At 38.3% G+C, this 18,918-nt stretch overlaps 1 protein-coding gene across 2 annotated transcripts in view; it reads left to right on the forward strand.

Annotated features, from left to right (window-relative positions):
* Window positions 1–2,889: 2,889 nt before the first annotated feature.
* Window positions 2,890–18,918, forward strand: part of LOC149005282 (polyadenylate-binding protein-interacting protein 9-like) — a 47,141-nt gene continuing 31,112 nt past the window's right edge. For both annotated transcript variants that reach the window (XM_089168165.1, XM_089168164.1), the window contains exons 1-6: window positions 2,890–3,510; window positions 3,843–3,953; window positions 4,104–4,148; window positions 15,356–15,428; window positions 15,535–15,647; window positions 15,797–15,856. In XM_089168165.1, coding sequence (XP_089024291.1) covers window positions 3,211–3,510; window positions 3,843–3,953; window positions 4,104–4,148; window positions 15,356–15,428; window positions 15,535–15,647; window positions 15,797–15,856 — 702 coding nt within the window. In that variant the 5' untranslated portion in view covers window positions 2,890–3,210. The remainder of the gene's footprint in view (window positions 3,511–3,842; window positions 3,954–4,103; window positions 4,149–15,355; window positions 15,429–15,534; window positions 15,648–15,796; window positions 15,857–18,918) is intronic.

Below are 18,918 nucleotides of genomic sequence, written 5' to 3' on the forward strand. Positions count from 1 at the left end.
GTTGCTGCATAATTTAAATGTGTGTGTGGGGGGGGGTGTCAACTCTAGTAAGACTCGTTGATAGTTGGTAGAGCATTGTCGCAAAAATAAAAAGTGCCCAATTTAATATGGTTTTGGTAAGATAAATGTTTTAATTCCTTGCTTGGATGCGAAATGAGAGTTTAAGGATTTTAGAAATCCCATCTGATGTAATTAGTACCATCTTGAGAGAATAGCAATGGGTTTTTACGTTTAGACTGAGGTTGAATCGAAAAATAGAAACTCTAGGTAGTTTAAAAGGTTTGACCATCTAGCTGTCTTGTAGTGCGTTGTGCTTATGGTGACAAGTTGAGACAGATTTTAGCTTGTTTAAATGTGAATTAATTTGAAGTATAATGTGAGCCATCTTCTTTTAAACCCAAAAAAAAAAAAAAAAAAAATCCTTGTAAAAGTTTAAAGTATAGACCTCCTTAGTAATTGGGTCTTGGTGTCACCAACATTGTGCCTCGCATCAAACAGTTGGGGTTTGCTCCAATCTTAGCCTGTAGCCTAGTTGGCTCAAGTAAGTAAATTTGAGGGGTGTTCTACACGTAGTCCTTTAAGGCCATCTAGCTTGAAAGTGGCTGACCCAACACTCGTTACATGAGCCTTCTAGAAAGCTTAAGAGGCAAAACATTGCACAAACTAGAATTTTGTGCATTAAAGATATAAGTGACTTAATGGGCTTATAAAATTGTCTAAGAAGGTCAATATTGCTTAGATCCTGAGTTTTTGGTATTACTTGGTACCTAGATTAGTCTTATCTGATGGTGAATTGGTGGGCTGAAGATAAGAGGAGACTTCTTGATTGAATTGTTTGCCTAGAGCTAGAAGCAAGAGAGGGCATAAAGAGCTATAGTGTTGGGGTGCCTATTCCTTTCAATCTTTAACGGAGTGTCTTTGTCTTGGAATCTATTTTTTTATTGTTACTATTGCCAGAACAATTAGAAAAATACTTAAGAATTTTGTGAGTATATTCTCTGCAAACACTCACGAGACACAACTCGTCTACTAGGGTAACCTAGGGTTTTAAAGGCTTGTTGCACATGCTAAGTGCAACTGTGATTCCTACGAAAGTGAGTTAGATTTTTCTCTTTATTTATTTTCATTATTACTTTTATTGTTTCATTTTGCTTGAGGACAAGCAAAGAGTTAAGTGTGGGGGTATTTGATAACATGCATTTATCATTATTTATTTGATTTAATTCTCACACTTATTATTTTTCTTCCACTGGATTATTGTCGTTTTTTCTTTATTCCTCTTTATTCATGTTTCTTCTCCTTGGACTTTTTCAACTATTTTTACCTCACAATGTAATCAGTACATCAATTTTTTTTAAGGTAAAAAAATTTAAGACTTCAAACAAAAAAATAGCCGAACAAAATTGAACAGTCATTGCTATTATTTTTTCCCTTTTGATCTAGCCTTGATTCCCAATGATAATCACATCTGAACCCTTTTTATTTATTTATTTCCATGAACGATTTTAACTCCAAACGTCGAACAATCACTTAAAAAAAGAACTTCACAATCTCTAATACCAGAGAATTGTATCTTGAGACCGCCCTTGTTTTCCTTGCATTGTTCCTATCCTTCCTAAATTTACGCATACCTTTGGCGACAATCTACCGAATCTTGCTCTGATACCACTTGCTGGGGACGGATAAACAACTAAGAAAGAACTGCACAATCTCTAATACCAGAGAATCTTATCTTTGTTTACACCTTGAGGCCTTCCATGTTCTCCTTGCATTGTTCCTCTCATTCCTAAATTTTTGCACACCTTCGGTGACGATCTACAAAACCTTGCTCTGATATCACTCGTTGGAGACATATGCACATCCACGAAGAAGAACACAAGCAAAATATTCTCATAACCGCAAATAATTTAACAAGGTTCAGCCAAAATTGCCTAAATCCACATGAGAGAAGAAGTTTTTTACTACTTCCTGAAAACCTTACACTACTCTCACACCTCTCAAAGTGCTACTCTTTTGCTTGCCTCCAATCCCATTCAAAGATGAATACAAGGTTATCACAGAGACTATTTATAAATAAATCTAAAATTTTAATCCCCATATAATTATAATTTTATCCCTATACAAGTAGATGACCTATAAGTCATCCAATTATAAATATAACAAAACTATAAGTCTATAATTATATGGACTCACAAAATACATGACACTTAAATCCAATACTTGCACTTTTAATTATTTGTTGCATAAATACATATGAGAAGTGATAGTACATATTCATATTGATAGAAAGAAAAATACTATACTAACAAGGTTGTAGATATCATATAAAAAGGGTTTGGGTATTTTTTTTCTTGTACCAACTATTGACCTAATGCATCAAACATCTTTCTTTATATGGGCTTGGGATTGCCTGCTAACACTTGCCTCAGCTTAATTCCTATACTATACTTGTATACTTTTTCTTTTTGGGTAAAATGACACCTACACATACCAACACCAAGTTATCAAAAAAAAAAAAAATGAAAGCCATTTGGCACAAATACATCATTAAATTCCATCATAATTTCTTTTTTTTTTTGGGTAGAAATTCCATCCTAATTTCTATACTATAACCCATGTTTGTTGTCATCTCTTTGATTTTATGTTGTTTATTTATTATTTATTGTTAGGATTTACATTTTACCTTTAAAATTTCAGCAGAGGGACTGATATGAAAAAGTCCAAAAAGAAAAAAACAGTTGGCCTCCCAACAAAATCACCTTCTTTGCAGTTATTATATATGACAAATCCTTTTTGGTGTTACAAAAGGTAATCATTTCGTGCTGACGTCACCTTACGTTTCATTTTTTTCCTATTTTTGACGCGCCACGCTCAGTACTGACTCTCTCTCTTAAACTGCTTCTGCTATAAACCGAGAGCATTTTGTGTTGAACAAGGAGGTTGGAACCCAAAGAGAAAAATAAAAAGGGAAAAAAAAATTGTTGTGATTGGTACCATTATCAGTAATGTCCTCTGAAATTTCCCTTTAATTTGATCATTTCTTCGTGTCTGGGCATTCTTGGATAGAATGTTCTATAAATTTTAGAATGGGAAAGTAACCCTCGATTAGGAAATTTTCTTCTAGGGGATAAACCCTAATTTTGTGTTTCAGACAGAGGTTGCTAGGAAGAGAAAATTGTATTTATTCTTGTAGTTTTTAGTCTAATTTACATGTCTGCTGTTGCTGATAACGCGATTGGTTCGGATGATCAATTCATCCATCATCATCATCGCCCTTCGACTACTGATAGTGTTGTTCCTACTGTTGGTGATGCTCCAAACTCTGATTCCAAATCTGAGTTTCAGAGCGATATGCGTAAGCTCGTTGATCTGCTCTCGAAATTGAACCCGTCGGCGAAGGAATTCTTTCCGTCTTCTTATTCGCCTGATCGTCAATCACAGTCTCCTCCAAGTGATCTGGGTGGGGCTCATGAGGACTTGAAAAGCAATGGGCCTGCAAATTACAGAAAGGTATTGAAATTCTTGGTTTTTATCATTTTTTTTTCTTTTTTTTTGGGGTCTGTTTTGATCTTAAGGGATGGTTGCAAATTTATTTACCTCTGTATTGTTATTCAGCTTAAAAATTTTCGTGTCATGTTGTTTGGTTTCTGACCCTTATGGCATAATGTACGTTTCATTTATTTCATTCATCTTATCATCTTGCCTGCAGATTCTTATGGCTCTAATTTTTGAAGTTATTTCTCTGATTCTTCCTCTCTCCTCGAGAACTTGAATAATTTACCTTTCTCAGTTTCTTTTATGTTCTGCTTCGTAACTGAAATTTTGTTGTTCTGCCTTGCCAGAAGAGAAATAATTATTTTCCGGGAAGGAGAAGGTTGAATGGGAGAGCTCTTAGAGCTCAAAGAGAAGACAGCATTAGGCGAACTGTATATGTTTCTGACATTGATCAGCATGTAAGTCAAAGAATTATGTCATACCTATGCTCTTATTTCATTTTTGGTTTAATAGCAATGTCATACTCCTCTATGGGTTGAGCCATGAAATGTTGGTTCTACCACTGGAGATATTATATTGATGAAACATTTTGAATCTGTCGAATCTAGGTCACTGAAGAGCAACTTGCTGCATTGTTCATTAATTGTGGACAAGTAAGTTTGACTTTAGCTTCTTTGTCATATTATTTGTCTCGAATCCAGGTTAATGCTCTGACTGTTTTGTAGTATACTCTTTGGTGGATGTTATCAACTTTCACTTGCTTTGTACGAATGCTACCTGGAATAGAAATGTTATATTGCTCTTCTAGAATGAAGCAAGTGGTCTTGTACAATTTACTCTTCTCCCCCCTCCCCCCAACCCAAGAATAAAGGAAAAAGATATGTGGGTACAAATATGGCCATGGAGTTCCTTTTATGGAAGAATTTATAGTGCGGCATTGTGGGGACAAGTTTATATTTTGTTTTTTCTTTATGGACATTGTTCATTTGAAATCTAGTTTCCATCACCATGCCTTCTATATATCTTCTGTTGACCTGTGGAAGTGGCTTGATGTAGCCATTGTAGAGATTAATATTTGACTTAAAATAGTATTTAATTTTTTTTTTGGGGGTGAATAGTATTTAATTGTTTATAGAAAATATATGGGAAGATAGGATACAATCCCTAGAGAGTTAATTTGGAAAGTACTAGAAAAGAGAAATGCTTTAAGTGAATATGTGGACATAGTTAAAGATATATATGATGATTTATTGACAAGTGCAAAAAGGGTGGGAATCCAAGGTAGTGGCTTCTTGACTGCAATTGTGTTTCATCTAGAACTCGCTTTATGCCCCTTTTTTTGGCACTTATTTAGGATGAATTAACTAGAGAGATTCACAATGAGGTTCCTTGGTGTATGTTTTTTCTTGATGATATATTTCTTTTGGATGTATTTTTTTCCTGATGATACTATGTCAATAGACGAGACATAAGCTGAGATTAGTGTTAAGTTAAATTTGTGGAGATCAAACTTGAAACTGAAATATTTGGTGTGTAATTTCGGTTATACTAGGTAGATAATGAGGTGGTGAAACTTGATGAGAAGGAGATTCTACAAAGTGATTATTTTAGGTATCTTGGATCAAATATGCATAAAGAAGGTGATATAGAGTATGGTGTTTTATAGAATGGTAAAAGAGGATGGATGAAGTGGATAGGTGTGTTCAACGTTTTGTGTGATCGACGTATCCTTAAAAATTTAAGGGAAAATTTTACCGGACTGTTTGCACAACCAGCTATGGTGTTGGGTGCAGAGTGTTGGCCAATTAGGAAACGTCATATGGACAAACTCAGTGTAACCGAATTGAGGATGGATTAGTGGCAAAGCTAGAAGGATAAAGTTAAGAATGATCATATAGAGATAGTTCATGAGTTACTCTGGTATATGATAAGCTACGAGAAAGTCATTTGGAGTGGCACGAGCATGTTCAATCGAGGTCTTACATGCCTCAGTTAGAGGAGTGATTTAATCCAGATTTAAGAAGCTAAAAGAGCAAGGGGGAAGACCTGAAGTAAACTTAGCAAAGGTGGTGAGACAAGAGATTAATGGCTTAGGCCTTGTACCAATATGATCTCTAATACAGCTTATTGGAAGGCAAGGATCCATGTAGCTGACCGCATTTGGTTGGGATGAGGCTGAGTTGTTGTTGTAGACAATAGATACAGAAAGGGAATGCTGATAAAAGACTCGTGTAGAAAATTAGAAATTGATAGAAAGGGGGAGGAGTGGCAGTTAAAAGATAACCTAGAAGATGATTGAAAAGGGAACTTGTCATTGCAATTCATAAAATTCCTAACAACTTCACTGTATCGAGCAATTAACCATTCAGTCTCTAATTTTCTTTTTCTATAATCATAGAACTTTTAATAAAGATGGAGTTGTGGCTGTGTTCTTAAGATGTTCAGGATGACTGTAATTTTTTTTCCTTTAGAAAGCAAGAGGGTTGATGTAGTAGCCTCAGTGTGTCTGGATGAACGCTAGCCACTTCGGAGTCCCAAACCAAGGATTGGTCCCAAACCATTTTTCTGATTTGGCAAGGGCAAGTAGGTTATCTTAGGATGCAAGATTATCTCAGTTACACTAGTAGATTATATAGGAGCTTCTTAGTTAGTTTCTTTCTCCTTAGTTATGGAATTTTTGGTAGCTTCCTCTTTGGAGTTGTTTCTATTTTAGTTAGGTTTCTATTTCTAGTTGAAAAATTGGTCAAGTGCTCAGTCACAGGTTCAAATCCTGGAAACAGCCTTCTTAAAAACAAGGGAAAGGCTATACATTTTTGGCCCTCCTCGGACCCGTCTTAATTCTGGAGCATGCACTGGATTTGGCCTTACAAATATTCCTAGAACTCTTTTCTATTTATTTATTTGAATGAAGATTTGGAAATTGAATGTTGAGATTTGAAGTTTGTGCAAGTAGTGGTTGTATGTGTTTCCTTTCTTTTCTTATTCTCGCTGCGACTCTGATTTCTCCCCAGCTTCCCTATCCTTTAAACTGGCTTTTGGATTTTTCCTGTTAGTCTTATTTTCTCCTGCTGCCACACACCAGTGATTGTCCTCACCAGGTTTCAGATTGTACATTTACCCTCTACACATTCAGTTTGTTAAATTTTGTCACACATCAAGTCGACTCAATTCAATAAAAACTGTTTTTCACCATAACGGCCATTCCAACTGTGTTCGCTGCTCCAGTATATGCAAGGACCAAGTGTTTCGTGAAAATCAATGGCACATTTGTCTATTACACTGCATCAACTAGGGGTTAAATAGGGCCAGGTTTGGCTGCTTCTTTTTTTTTTAAATCCTTGCCCCACCATAGTCCTCTTGGTTCAACTCAAGTCCAACTGTCTCTAGGTCTGGGTGAGAAATATAAGCCCAGGCTTAACTGTGTCTGGCTCAGCCCAGCCTGACCCTGATTGATTCTGACAAGGCCAGGCGGGCTTTTGATTGACCCTTGTCTTTGCTAAGGTCTGGCTTGCCCCAACTTTCTCTTTTCCCATTTAGTTCATTTTGGAAAAATGAGACACTTGTGATTGAGTATTGCTTTTTCTACGCTAATTGAATATAGGACTTCTTTTTGGGTTGAAATAGCCTGATTGTAAAGCTGTAAATACTTTCATTGAATAGAAACAATAAACTGTAAAGCATAACCTAACATGGGATCTGATAGTGCTGGGCTTGGCCCTACGCCTCAATCACTGTCCTGCCCAACCCTGACATGGGGCCTGAAATTTCAACCGTTAGTCCCTCAGGATAAGGAATCCTATCCAGCCCAGTTTGGGTTTGGGGGAGTGAGCTTGGCCCAAGAGGACCAATTCATGCCCCTAACATCAACCCAATGTTGTTGGCCTTGTGATGCAGATCAGAGGTCCTAATATAGCTGCGTCAATGAGCCCCAACACTGGCCAAGCAAGGTTGTGGGTTCAACTGCTGTGGGGAGGCAGCCTGGACTGATGTTCTGGTGATTTTTTTTCTTCCGATGAAGCATCTCATAAGGCAACTTCAGCATGAAGAAGTAAAAAGAAGAATTTACACCTGGAATTATTGTCGAAATGAACAGTCATTTGGGCACTGGTAGGGACCATAGCTGTCATGGCGGCGAGGCGTTTTAGGCTAGTTGAGGCGGTCAAGTTGTTTTAAGTGAAATTTATTATATAATAAAAGAACTAAAATTAGGCTACCTTAAGTCATCCAACATACCACAAACAAATCAAATCAAAATCACTGTACATCTAGGCGGCAATTAAAGAGTGCCGTAAATCTTAAATTATTTTGTTCCCTGGATAACACAGATTTTGAGCTCTTATTGCATAGTGGCTCTGTGATGGATTTGCGGTGCAGTAGAGTGAAAGCAAAGACCAGCTTCAATATATTTCACATCCATGGCTAAATGGGCTGCCGCTGGCATTTATAAAACCAAGTTGGGCTAATTGGCAATTATGATAAAAGGACTGTAGTTGAGGAGATGAATGCGGTTGAATAGAAACAGAAAATATATGAGGCATTGGAACAAGGAAAAAAAACCGTTGGATAGTTTACGAAGAGAAAATAGTGTCGCTAGAGAGAGACATACCATTGCCAGAGAAGAGAGTCAAGAAAGAATTGCTTGAGAGTTGCCGCTGTGAGGGATGAAAGTGTTCGGTTTTGTTAAAACCGTAACCGAGTTTTGAAAAAAAAAAAAGAGTTGCAGGAGAGAGACATACATTTGCTGGAGAAGAGAGTCAAGAAAGAATCACCAGAGAGTTGCCGCTTCGAGTGATGAAGGTGTTCGATTTTGTAAAACTGTAACAGAGTTTAAAAAAGGGAAAAGAAAGGGTTGCTGGAGAGAGACATACCTTCGCCGGACGAGAGAATTGAGAAAGAATCGCTGGGAGTTGCTGCGCTGCTGCTTCTTTATGTTTCGTAAATCCCTTCCATGAACTGATTCGCAAATGGGTTTTTAGGTTTGTTTTATGCTTTTTTTCCTCTGTTTAATTTACTAATCGATCCCATGTAGCAGTGGCATACAATCAGTGTGATATGCCACCAATAATATTGTTTGGATGAGAATCTAACGAAGAACTTAATCGGAGCCCTTGAAATGGTATCAGCATGTTTAAAAAAAAAGGAACAAAAAGGTGGACGCCTTGGCCTCCAAGGCATCTGAGGTGCCTGAGGCGATGCCTTAGAGACCGAGGCAACTGCCTTATTGACATACCAAAGGCAACCTTTACCTTACAGATTGGAAGGGCATCTGTACGCTTAGGCGACGCCTTAACAACTATGGTATGAACAGAAACTGGTGTGAAGATTAACCGCTAGGTATTTGTCTGATATTCTTTTAGCAGCTTCTGTTAGTTTAGTTTTTGTTTCCTGTTTTAGCAAGTTAGTTTCCAATCTTGGATTTTGAAAATAGGCTGAATTTGCTCTTATCCCCCTCCCCCTCCCTCCCCCCAAAAAAAAAAAAAAAAAAAAAAAAAAAAAAAGAGAGAGAGAGAGAGAAAATAGGCTTGAACTTTTTTCTACTGTAAAAAGGGAAAATAGGCTGAAATTTTATTTAGAATTTAGAATTTTCTTTAGTTTCCATTTCAGTCCTCTGTTCCTTTTACATAAATTTAGTTTCTATTTTCATTTGGCTTCTTTTTTTATTTTTTATTTTTTTTTATTTTTAAAATAAAGTGCAGCCCTTGCTATAAATAGACCCCATAAGTTGTCCTAGAATAAGAATATAATTACCCGTATTTCTAGTGTTTGCTTCCTAGTTTATGGTCTGTGAATATGCATATTCCAGCAGTTGACAAAGGTGTGCTTGAGAGGCCTGATGCTGAGATAGCCTACTATTCCTATCCCCCTTTCCTCCTTTCTTATGAAGAAATGGCGTCTAGGGACTTGGGGTGGGGTAATGAAATTTATTTATTCAGTTTGTTTATCGTTCTCTTGGTCCTAGCTTCCATCGTTGTCAAAGCGGCTTTTAGGCGCCTAGGCCCATTTTTGGGTCACCTTGTCGCATTGGTTTCCTTTGCCCTCTATCACCTAGCCTTGCCTTGTCGCCTTGACAAACATGCTAGCTACAATCGATCTCCCTCTGGTTTCCTGGATTGTGGTTGACTCTTGCATTGCCCGCTCTTTATATTTTGAGGGTCTTTATTTGTGTAATATCATTTGTACAGGTGGCAGTCATGGGCCATTTTCATATAATGGATATTACTGAGCTATGTTTTGCTGATGGTTTCTCATCTTTTGACCTATTGCACCTATCTTGAAATTTACTCGCCATTTTATCGTTTCTATTCTGGACACTTATTTATCTCAATGCTCACATCTATGTACTAATTTTATGTAATGTATTAATATTCTGATAGTGTGGCTTCAACCCCCCCCCCCCCCTGCCCCCAACAAAAAAAAAAAATCCACTTAATAAAAGAGAAACTCTTTATCTTGGGTAGGTGAGAGGAAGGTGGGTGCAATTACATTTTTTGAAAAGCATGCATCTGTTTGTAACCAAAAAGGTTATAACAAACTTTGTAACCGTACTGAGAAAAAGTATGTGTCAGTTACATTGAATGTCCAATAAATTTGTAAATTTGCGAGAACCTTGGTCCCTAGGTGACATTACCAGTTCAAAGGGAAGGTTTGAGAATTGACGTTAAACCCCAAGGTACATTCTCTTTACAGTTGCCTCTCTTTTTCCTTGTCCCTATCCTGTTCATTATCTGAGGATTCCCATCAGGCAGCCCCCCCCCTCCCGGCCCAAAAAAAAGAGGGTTCCCCTCCTCTCTCTCTCTGACTCATTTGATGGAGGTGCAATCTTTTACCTTGGTGTATCCATTAGAACGCCTTCCAGCAGTTATATCCTCCATATTCCTGAAACGTAACAAGAAAGCGAGTGTTTTTGTAGCAACATGACAATTTTATTTTTCTTTCCATTGAATGTACATACAAATTGATTAGAATCCCCCTCCTCCGTCTCTTTGCTTCTTGTGGGTATTCTGACAACCAGTTGAAAATCACAAGATGGAGGCAAAGCATGGCAAAATCGTCTTTCTTTTCTCTTTTGTTCCTCCAAAGTCGCAATAAAGTTGCAGCAGTCTAGAAACCATGGATTCATTCTTTATCTGTCAATTAGTATCTTTTATATCAATTGAAGAATATAGAGAGTAGCACAACATCTCAACCACAAAATGTGTTGAGATGAGCAAGACCTGTTAAGTTGTAAACAATCCAGATCTATAATAAGTACTAGGTAGAGAGAAGAAGAAAGAGAGACTGAGGGAGAAGAAGAGAGAATAATTGGAGAACATGGCTGGGCGATAGAATCTATGTATTCTACTGTACCAGCAACCACATATTAATAATAAACTGAAATCAAATTACAAAAGGAAATATAACTCTTAACTCTTACCTAATTAAGCCTAATGCTTAGTAGGAAACTCACTTAGATTAGGACACCAATGACCAAAACCATAAACAATAAGGAACCACTAATAATTAAAGACCCAAACCAGTAAGGAAACCAGGATAAGGGGACTCTCCCTATCGTGTTACATCATGTTATCTCTCATTATCTCTTAACACTCCCCCTCAAGCTAGAGTATAACAAAGAAAGCTCCAGCTTGGACAAATAGAATAAACTTGAAAGGCAGTACTAGTCTTGAATTGTGTAGCAATCAGACACCAACAAGTTCAAATCAGCACTCCAATCAACTAGTGTAACACCATGTCTTCTTCAGAGCAACCAACGAGAACATCAAACACCTTTCCCATTGAAGGTTTCACAATGCAACATGCAATGCAATAGAAAAGTCCATTAAGTGTAGCACCTAATAGTTACAAAAAAAAATCCCACCAAATGTAGCACCCTAACAGCTACATAAAAGACCTTGCAGCTCCAATGTGTGTGAAAAAAAAAATCTCATGAAAACTCCCAATGGCTGCACAAAAACCTATCTTTGCTTTTGTCGATTGATGGATGAAGACCATAGTTGTTGGATTTCTGCCATTGATTGAGTTTGGGTAGAAGATGGTCTTGCTGGTTTCAGTTCCAAGCTTTTCCACCTCTAGTTTGCAGAAAAAATTTACATATGATATTGGTTTTGTTGCTTTGATCTGTTGATATTGATTTCCTTGATTTTCTGGTTTCTTTTGAGGGTTTCCATTTTGAGTTTGCTTCCCATAATTCTGCCTCCTTTTTTATGGTTCCTTATCGTAAGGAAAAGAAGAGGCAATCACGTTATTTGGTCTACTTGTGGTTTAGCTTCCTTTTATGCTACCAAAGATATCCTTCTATTTGGCTTTTAGATCCGTTTTGTTTGTTTGCCAAGATTACCATTCTAAAGACAGTTCTGCTTCCTTTTTTTCCCCCTTTTCCTGGATTTACTCTCTTTTGTGAAATATCTAATTAGGATTGCTTTCCTTTTTGTTTCCTTAAATTTAGGCTTTATTCCCCCCTATTCATCCTTTGTTTTTGGCTAATTTTCCTCACATAACCCACCTCACATTACCTCTTTGACATCCTTTTTTATCTTTTCCTTTTCTTTTAGGACAACCTATTTAATGATTATTTCCTACCGTAATTTGTACACATACATTTTCATGCTATTTACATCTTGCCTGTGAGAGTATTCTCCTTCCAAGTTTAACCTTTGGCTTTTGTTTGTGTTTCCTTTTGGGATTGCTCTATTCTTGTTCCAGTTTTGTGATATTTACAGATTGGCCATTCCTTTCCTTTATTTACCAATGGCCCCTTGAAAAAAATTCTGGTTTATTACAATTTTTCCATTCCTTCTTTAAGTTGGACCAGTTTGTTGATTTTGTAAGCCCATAAGATGTGAAAAGGATTAGATCCCATGATTGAGTTGGTATTGGTGGATTAATTACTAATGTTATCATTTGGTGGACCGTGGATCACATCACTTTAGATTATATTTGTCGTTGTGTGAGGATAATTGAAGACATATTGATATGTTATTTATGGGTTCTTTTGTTATGAAATTTGTTGATATATTCCTCATTTGAGGAGATTATTATTTGTTTTGATCATGTGTAATGATACACATGAGGGGAAGATTGAAGATGTCAACTGCAAGAAACTTTTTCTGGATTTTAATCAACTCAAGAGTGAGTCTGATTGTTGGAGTGCCTTCTTTGGGATAGGTTTTTGTGTAGCCATTTGGAGTTGCACTTTCATGAAACCAACGACACCATCTTCTACCCAAACTCAATCAATGGTGGAAATCCAACAACTACGGTCTTCAGCCATCAATTGACCAAAGCCAGGTTCTTCAACAGCAATAGATGCAAAACCAAACTCTTGAACCAATCTCATTCTCTTCAACTAAAGAACAACTTGGGGGCCATCAAAGAATATGCATGGTTACACCAACAAACTTTCTTGTAATCCTTGCTGAATCAAACAAGAAGAATATCAAAACAATCATAGCAGCAGATTAAATTGAATAGTGATCAAGAAAGAGAAACCCTTAGCTCTAGCAAGAATTACTGAATCGAACCAGTAGCAGGGCTCTGTGTAATTCCTCCTCTTCAATCAGAGCAAACTTTAGCTAGCAGTTTCTTCAGCCACATAAGAAGAAACAGCAGTAGAAATAGATCGAGTTTGGTTTGCGCCACTACCAGCAACTTTCAAACCAAACATATACTAGTTCTTCTTTTTTGAAATGGGGTTTCATTCTTCAAACTAGAAGCCTTAAACGACTCTCAAATTGGCAATAGATTGGCTCTGATAACATGTAAATAATCTCAAAATCTGTAACAAGTACTAGGCAGAGTGAAGAGGAAAGAGTGATTGAGGGAGAAGAAGAGAGAATAATTGGAGAACAGGGCTGGGCGATAGAATTACAAAAGGAAATGTAACTCTTAAGTCTTACCTAATTAAGCCTAAAGCTTAGTAAGAAACTCACTTAGATAAGGACACTGATGACCAAAGCCTAAGTCAATAATGAAACCACTAATAACCAAAGACCCAAACCAATAAGGAAACCACAATAGGGGGACTCCCCCTATCGTGTTACATCCTGTTATCTCTCATTATGTCTAGCAAATGTATCAGAATTGAACACCAAAATAATGACTTATGATGAGTTTGATCTAGGAAATCGGTGAACTTTTCTTTGGGGGGGGGGGGGGTTGGTTCTTTATCATTTACATTCTGATTCCTTCAAGCAATGTCTCTCCCCATTGTTGATCACAGAGTTTAGCAACCATGGATTCCACTGCGCATGAATGAAATTTCTGTTCCTATAGAAATACCTAGTTTCTTCCAAGCTTGAACCTCACAACATGGGAGATCTCCTTGAAACCCTTGTAAAAGTTGAGCATCCAACTTTTATCTGCAACCAACCTAATTCTAGTTCCATTTTTATTTCCAACCAGAGAAGGGAAATAAATGGACGAGTCAATCAAAGAATTTTTTTTTGGATTCCTGAAGCTCCACTGTTGGAGACGCAATCTCAATTAAATGCTACAAAGACCTTATTACCCTCAAGACATTTTTGTTGTGATAATTCATTTTTTCCTGATAACTCTAATTTCTAATAAAATGAGATTTCAATCCCCACCCTGGAAGATGATATGGATCTGACACAGGGATACTGGGTAGATTAGCTTTACCCTTCAGAAAAAACCAGATCTTTTTCCTTTTAATGCAGATAGTGTTTTCACATGGTGTTTTAACAGGTTTAGATAGTGGTTTTTTTTTTCTTTCTTTTCCCCCTTAATCATTCTTGACTTTGGTTTTTCTTTTTCTTTTTTTTGCATGATTAACTTTTTCCTGTACAGATTTTGTTGTCCCTTCTCTGCTTACATTAGCAAATCTTCATGTCTATATTTTATATGTTACTCTCTTTTTTGTCCTCTTTTTAATGTCGGCGAAGAGTCTTAATTCCAAATGAATTCGATAGATTTTCATTAAATATTAAATACTTTCATGATGTGATGATCAAAATTAATCAGGTTTCTAGATTTAGTTGAGATATGGTATAATAAATTTAAATAAATGAGTTTATAGGAAGAGAGTAACCCTGTTTCTATGCATTGAAGTATAGTTAATAGGATGGTGAATTCTTTCAGGCGTTTTCTACCCTTTCCCTTAAAGTAACCATGCAGTGTTAGCGCATCATTTAGCACATTCAATTGCAACACTTGAGCTAAGTGTGATACAAACATGAATATCAGAAGACATGTTTCTTTATTCCTATAAGGTGTTCAATGTTTGATCGATAAGCCACTGACATCGTAATCTGCTAGTGCAGACATCATGAGGGCGCTGGTCCACCTCACCAATCAGTGGGCCATTCCAATGGGCCATAGGGCCATCCAGCATAGCTAAACTAACCCATATTGCCTAGCGCATTGCTTGCCAAGGAATCTGTCTACTTCAGAGTGTCTATTTTGACAAATCTTGCTTTTTAAGGTCCAATGGTGCCATTGACTACCCAACGGACAAGTTACCAAAACTATCCTCACCAGTCTTTTGTGCATTTATGTTTGCCTTTTTTTTTTATCTATTTTAATTTTAAATGCTAGCAAAAGGCCATTTTTGGGAACATGAAATAAACGTTTGCAGTAGATGGTACAATGGACAAGGAATTTGGGACAGCAAATAAGTCCAAAGGGGAGAGGGGAGTATGTATTAAGGTTGATGTGTTATAGCTCTTCTTCATCATGAAATTGTCTTTTTGTTTCTTCTTTCTCTTTTATATGAACATTTCTTGCCATTTAGGATATGATTTACATGAAGACTGTATGTGGTTGCTTTTAACTGTACATTTAGTGACCACTGAATAATGACACAAATCTGATATCTGAATCCTGTAAACTGTGTACTTTGAAGGTAGTTGACTGTCGAGTTTGTGGTGACCCTCATTCAGTTCTTCGGTTTGCCTTTATTGAGTTTGCGGATGAGCGTAAGTTGCTATCTTTGCCCTCATTATTTTCTTATGTAGTTGTATCCTTGAAATCTTTTTTTGAGGTTCTGTACATTGTGATTTTTGTGGTTTATGTATTTGACAGATGGAGCAAGAGCAGCTCTAAGCCTTGGTGGGACCATGCTGGGTTACTATCCTGTCAGAGTTTTACCTTCAAAAACTGCTATCTTGCCTGTGAACCCTACATTCCTACCCAGGGTATGAATTGGAAATGCTCTACCTGTTTTTGATTTCCTGGACTCTTTATGGTGGCTGACATAAATGTTTGTCCAATTTTATTTTGTAGTGTTTTTATTTTCTTTCATTTTTATTGATTTTATATTTATATATTCTGAGAGCTGATACAGTCTGAAGATGAACGTGAGATGTGTGCCAGGACAGTCTATTGTACAAACATTGATAAGAAGGTATATTCTTTTTAGTTCCTTTTCTTTATGATATGTAAGCCCCCACAAATTTGGGTTCCTTTTCTTTTTCTTCTTCTTCTTCTTCTTCTCTCTCTCTCTTTTTTTTGGGATAAATATAAAATATAATATAACCATCTCAAAGGGAAGAAATGTAGAAGGCAAGGAAGGGGGGGGGGGGAACCAGACTAGAGCCTGGAAGGAGCTAACAAAGAGTATCAAGACCCCAAGTAACAACAATGAATTTGTTCTTTGAGGTGTGTCTATAAGAGGTTTTTGGGGCAAGAAAGAAATCCTAGAGCTAACATCATGACATATTGCTTTCCAAATCTGGTCCATGGAACGAGATCTGGTGGTCTATCTACGGAAGTTATGTTCCATCCAAATGTGAGAGATGCAGGCCCCGAAGAGTAGCTTCCCAATGGTGTTACCGATCGAAAATCCTCCAAAAGTAGAACCTATCAAGTGGCACTCACTATCCTGGGGCTGGGGGCATCTAAATCTAAGCCAAATGGATGAGAGGGTTCGGGTCCAAATGGGGTAGGATAAAGGACAAGCAAAGAAGAGATGGGGGTGGTCTCATCATCGGGGTAGGTAATGTAGGTAGGGTTAGCAGGGATGGAATGGTGAATAAGGAGAGTTTGGGGGGGGGGGAGAGACAGAGTGAGAGGGCTCTCTAGGCTGTGAAAGCTGCGAGGGATGTTACCTTTGAACCAAGCAGGGACAATGGTGGAAGGGCAATGAATGTGGTTCTAGGCAGGCGGTGGACAAGAGGTGGTTATTTGAGGGGAGCCAAAGGAGTAAGTTTCAAGAGAGGGAGGGAGAGGGGAGAGGGGGAAGAGGGGATCAAACAAGGTTGAGCTCGGAGGGAAAAGGGGAGGCGGCACCCAAGCCCGAGCATTAAGGAAGTGGGAGAGGGTGCAAAGTTTTGGGGTCCTAGAGGAGTAGACTGTTCAAGCCCGAGCATTAAGGAAGTGGGAGAGGGTGCAAAGTTTTGGGGTCCTAGAGGAGTAGACTGTTTTAGCACCAATCACATGGCAGAGGATGCTAAGAATCGAGCTAGAAGAAGATATTGGAGCCATCAACAATGTTGAAGGACATAGTAGAGAGGGCAAGGGGACGAAGAGAGAGAAGTTTGCGCTAGGTTCAATAAGAGTTAGAGAAGGGGAAGACAATCCAAAAGAAGCTTTTTTCAAGAGGTCCAATCAACCCAAATAGAGCTTTCTTTGGAGGTAATTCTCCAAATGAGCTTGAGGAGGCCAATGAAGTTGAAATCTTTGATTCTATGAATGCCAAGGCCTCCCTCAGCCTTGGGCCTGTAGACATTGGACCAACAAGTGGGATGGAGGAATCTGGAGATTTCTTGATCCTTCTAAAAGAAGCTGCTAAATAGAGATTCAATGGAACATATGGTGGCTTTTGGAATGGAAAAGATGCCGCTCCAATAGATATAGCAAGCTTAGAGAATTGATTTGATAAGTTTATGCCTACTTGCATTGGAGAGGAGCTTGCTTTTCCAAAGCTGCAGCTTTTTGCTGATAAGGTCAAGGATCGAGGTACAATGATGGTATGGAGACGGGTAGGGATTAGAGGGAGACTAAGGTATTTGATGGAGAAGGAACCAAGGAAGAAGCCAGTGATATGGAGGAGAGAAGAGGTGAGGGTATCAGGGACACTTTAGATGAAAATCTTGGATTTGAGAAGATTGGTACGAAGTTTGGAGAGAGATTCAAAGAGTTGGAGGGAGGACATGATAGAGGATATGGAGGAAGACTCGACTTTGTAGAAAATCATGAGGACATGACACTTGAGAGGAAAATCTTGGATTTGAGAAGATTGGTACAAAGTTTGGAGAGAGATTCAAAGAGTTGGAGGGAGGACATGATAAAGGAGATGGAGGAAGACTCGGCTTTGTAGAAAATCATGAGGTCATCCGCAATGGCTAAGTGGGTGAGGTTGGAGGATTTGCATTTTTGAAGGGGGGAGATGAGGTGAAGGTTGGTACTATGTTGGATGCTCCGAGAGAGAACTTCAAGGGCAAGGGAGAAGATATAGGGGGAGAGGGGGGCAGCCCTAGCATAATGCCTGCTTTGGCAAAGAAGAAGTTGGCCGGGGAGCCATTAACAAAAATAGAGAAGGGGAGGATATGCATGTGAAAATCTAGTGGGTGAAGATGGGGGGAAGCGCATGGTGCTAAGAGGATCTTGGGTGAAATCCTAGCGGAGAGAATCGAAGGCTTTGTGAAGATCAATTTTAAGAAGAGCTGCAAGGGTACCATGCTTCATATCAAAACCTTTGACAATTTCGAAGCAGAGGAGGATATTATCAGAGATGCTTTTGCCAAAGATGAAAGCAGATTCATGTGGGCTGATTAGATTTGGAATGATGAGTTTGAGGTGATTTGCTAGGATTTAGCAATGAATTTGTAGAGAGGATTACAAAGAGAGGTGGGCTGGAATTTAGACACGGAGGAGGCGCCAAGGGTTCTAGGAAGGAGGCAGAGGAAGGTTTGGTTGATGTGAAGGAGCTGGTGGGGGTTGAGGAAGAAGCTTCGAATGGCAATACATAGGTTAGCTTGGAGCATGTCCCAACAAGCAAGGTAGAAGCCCTTGCTAAATCCATCAAGCCCAAGGGCACGATTGGACTTGTGGGAGCAGACAACAGCCAAAATTTCCTAGAGGGGATAGCTTGCAAGGATTCCTAGAGGGAGGGGCACACGAGTTTGTTGATGAGGGAGGGGGGAATAGGGGAGTGGGGATATTGAAGAGATTGACGAAGTGAGAGATGGCTTCCTCTTTGATCCCAATGATTGTATCTATGAAAGATCCATCCACTTTACGGAGTAGAGTGATGGAATTGAAGTTATTTCATGCCTTGATTGAACGATGGGAGTAGGAAGAAGTAGAGTCACCGAGATTCAACCATTTGATGTGGGATTTTTGGCGAAGGAAACCCTCCTCATGAGAGAGGAGACAAGTGAATTCAGTTGAGAGCTTTTTTTCCTTGATGGCAGGAGTGGGATCTGAGAGATTAGAAAGGAGGGATTGGGTATGAGAGAGGTTTGA

The sequence above is a fragment of the Hakea prostrata genome, chromosome 9, assembly GCF_041222555.1.
Source record: "Hakea prostrata isolate BN-2017 chromosome 9, UWA_Hpros_2, whole genome shotgun sequence".
Classification (NCBI taxonomy): domain Eukaryota; kingdom Viridiplantae; phylum Streptophyta; class Magnoliopsida; order Proteales; family Proteaceae; genus Hakea; species Hakea prostrata.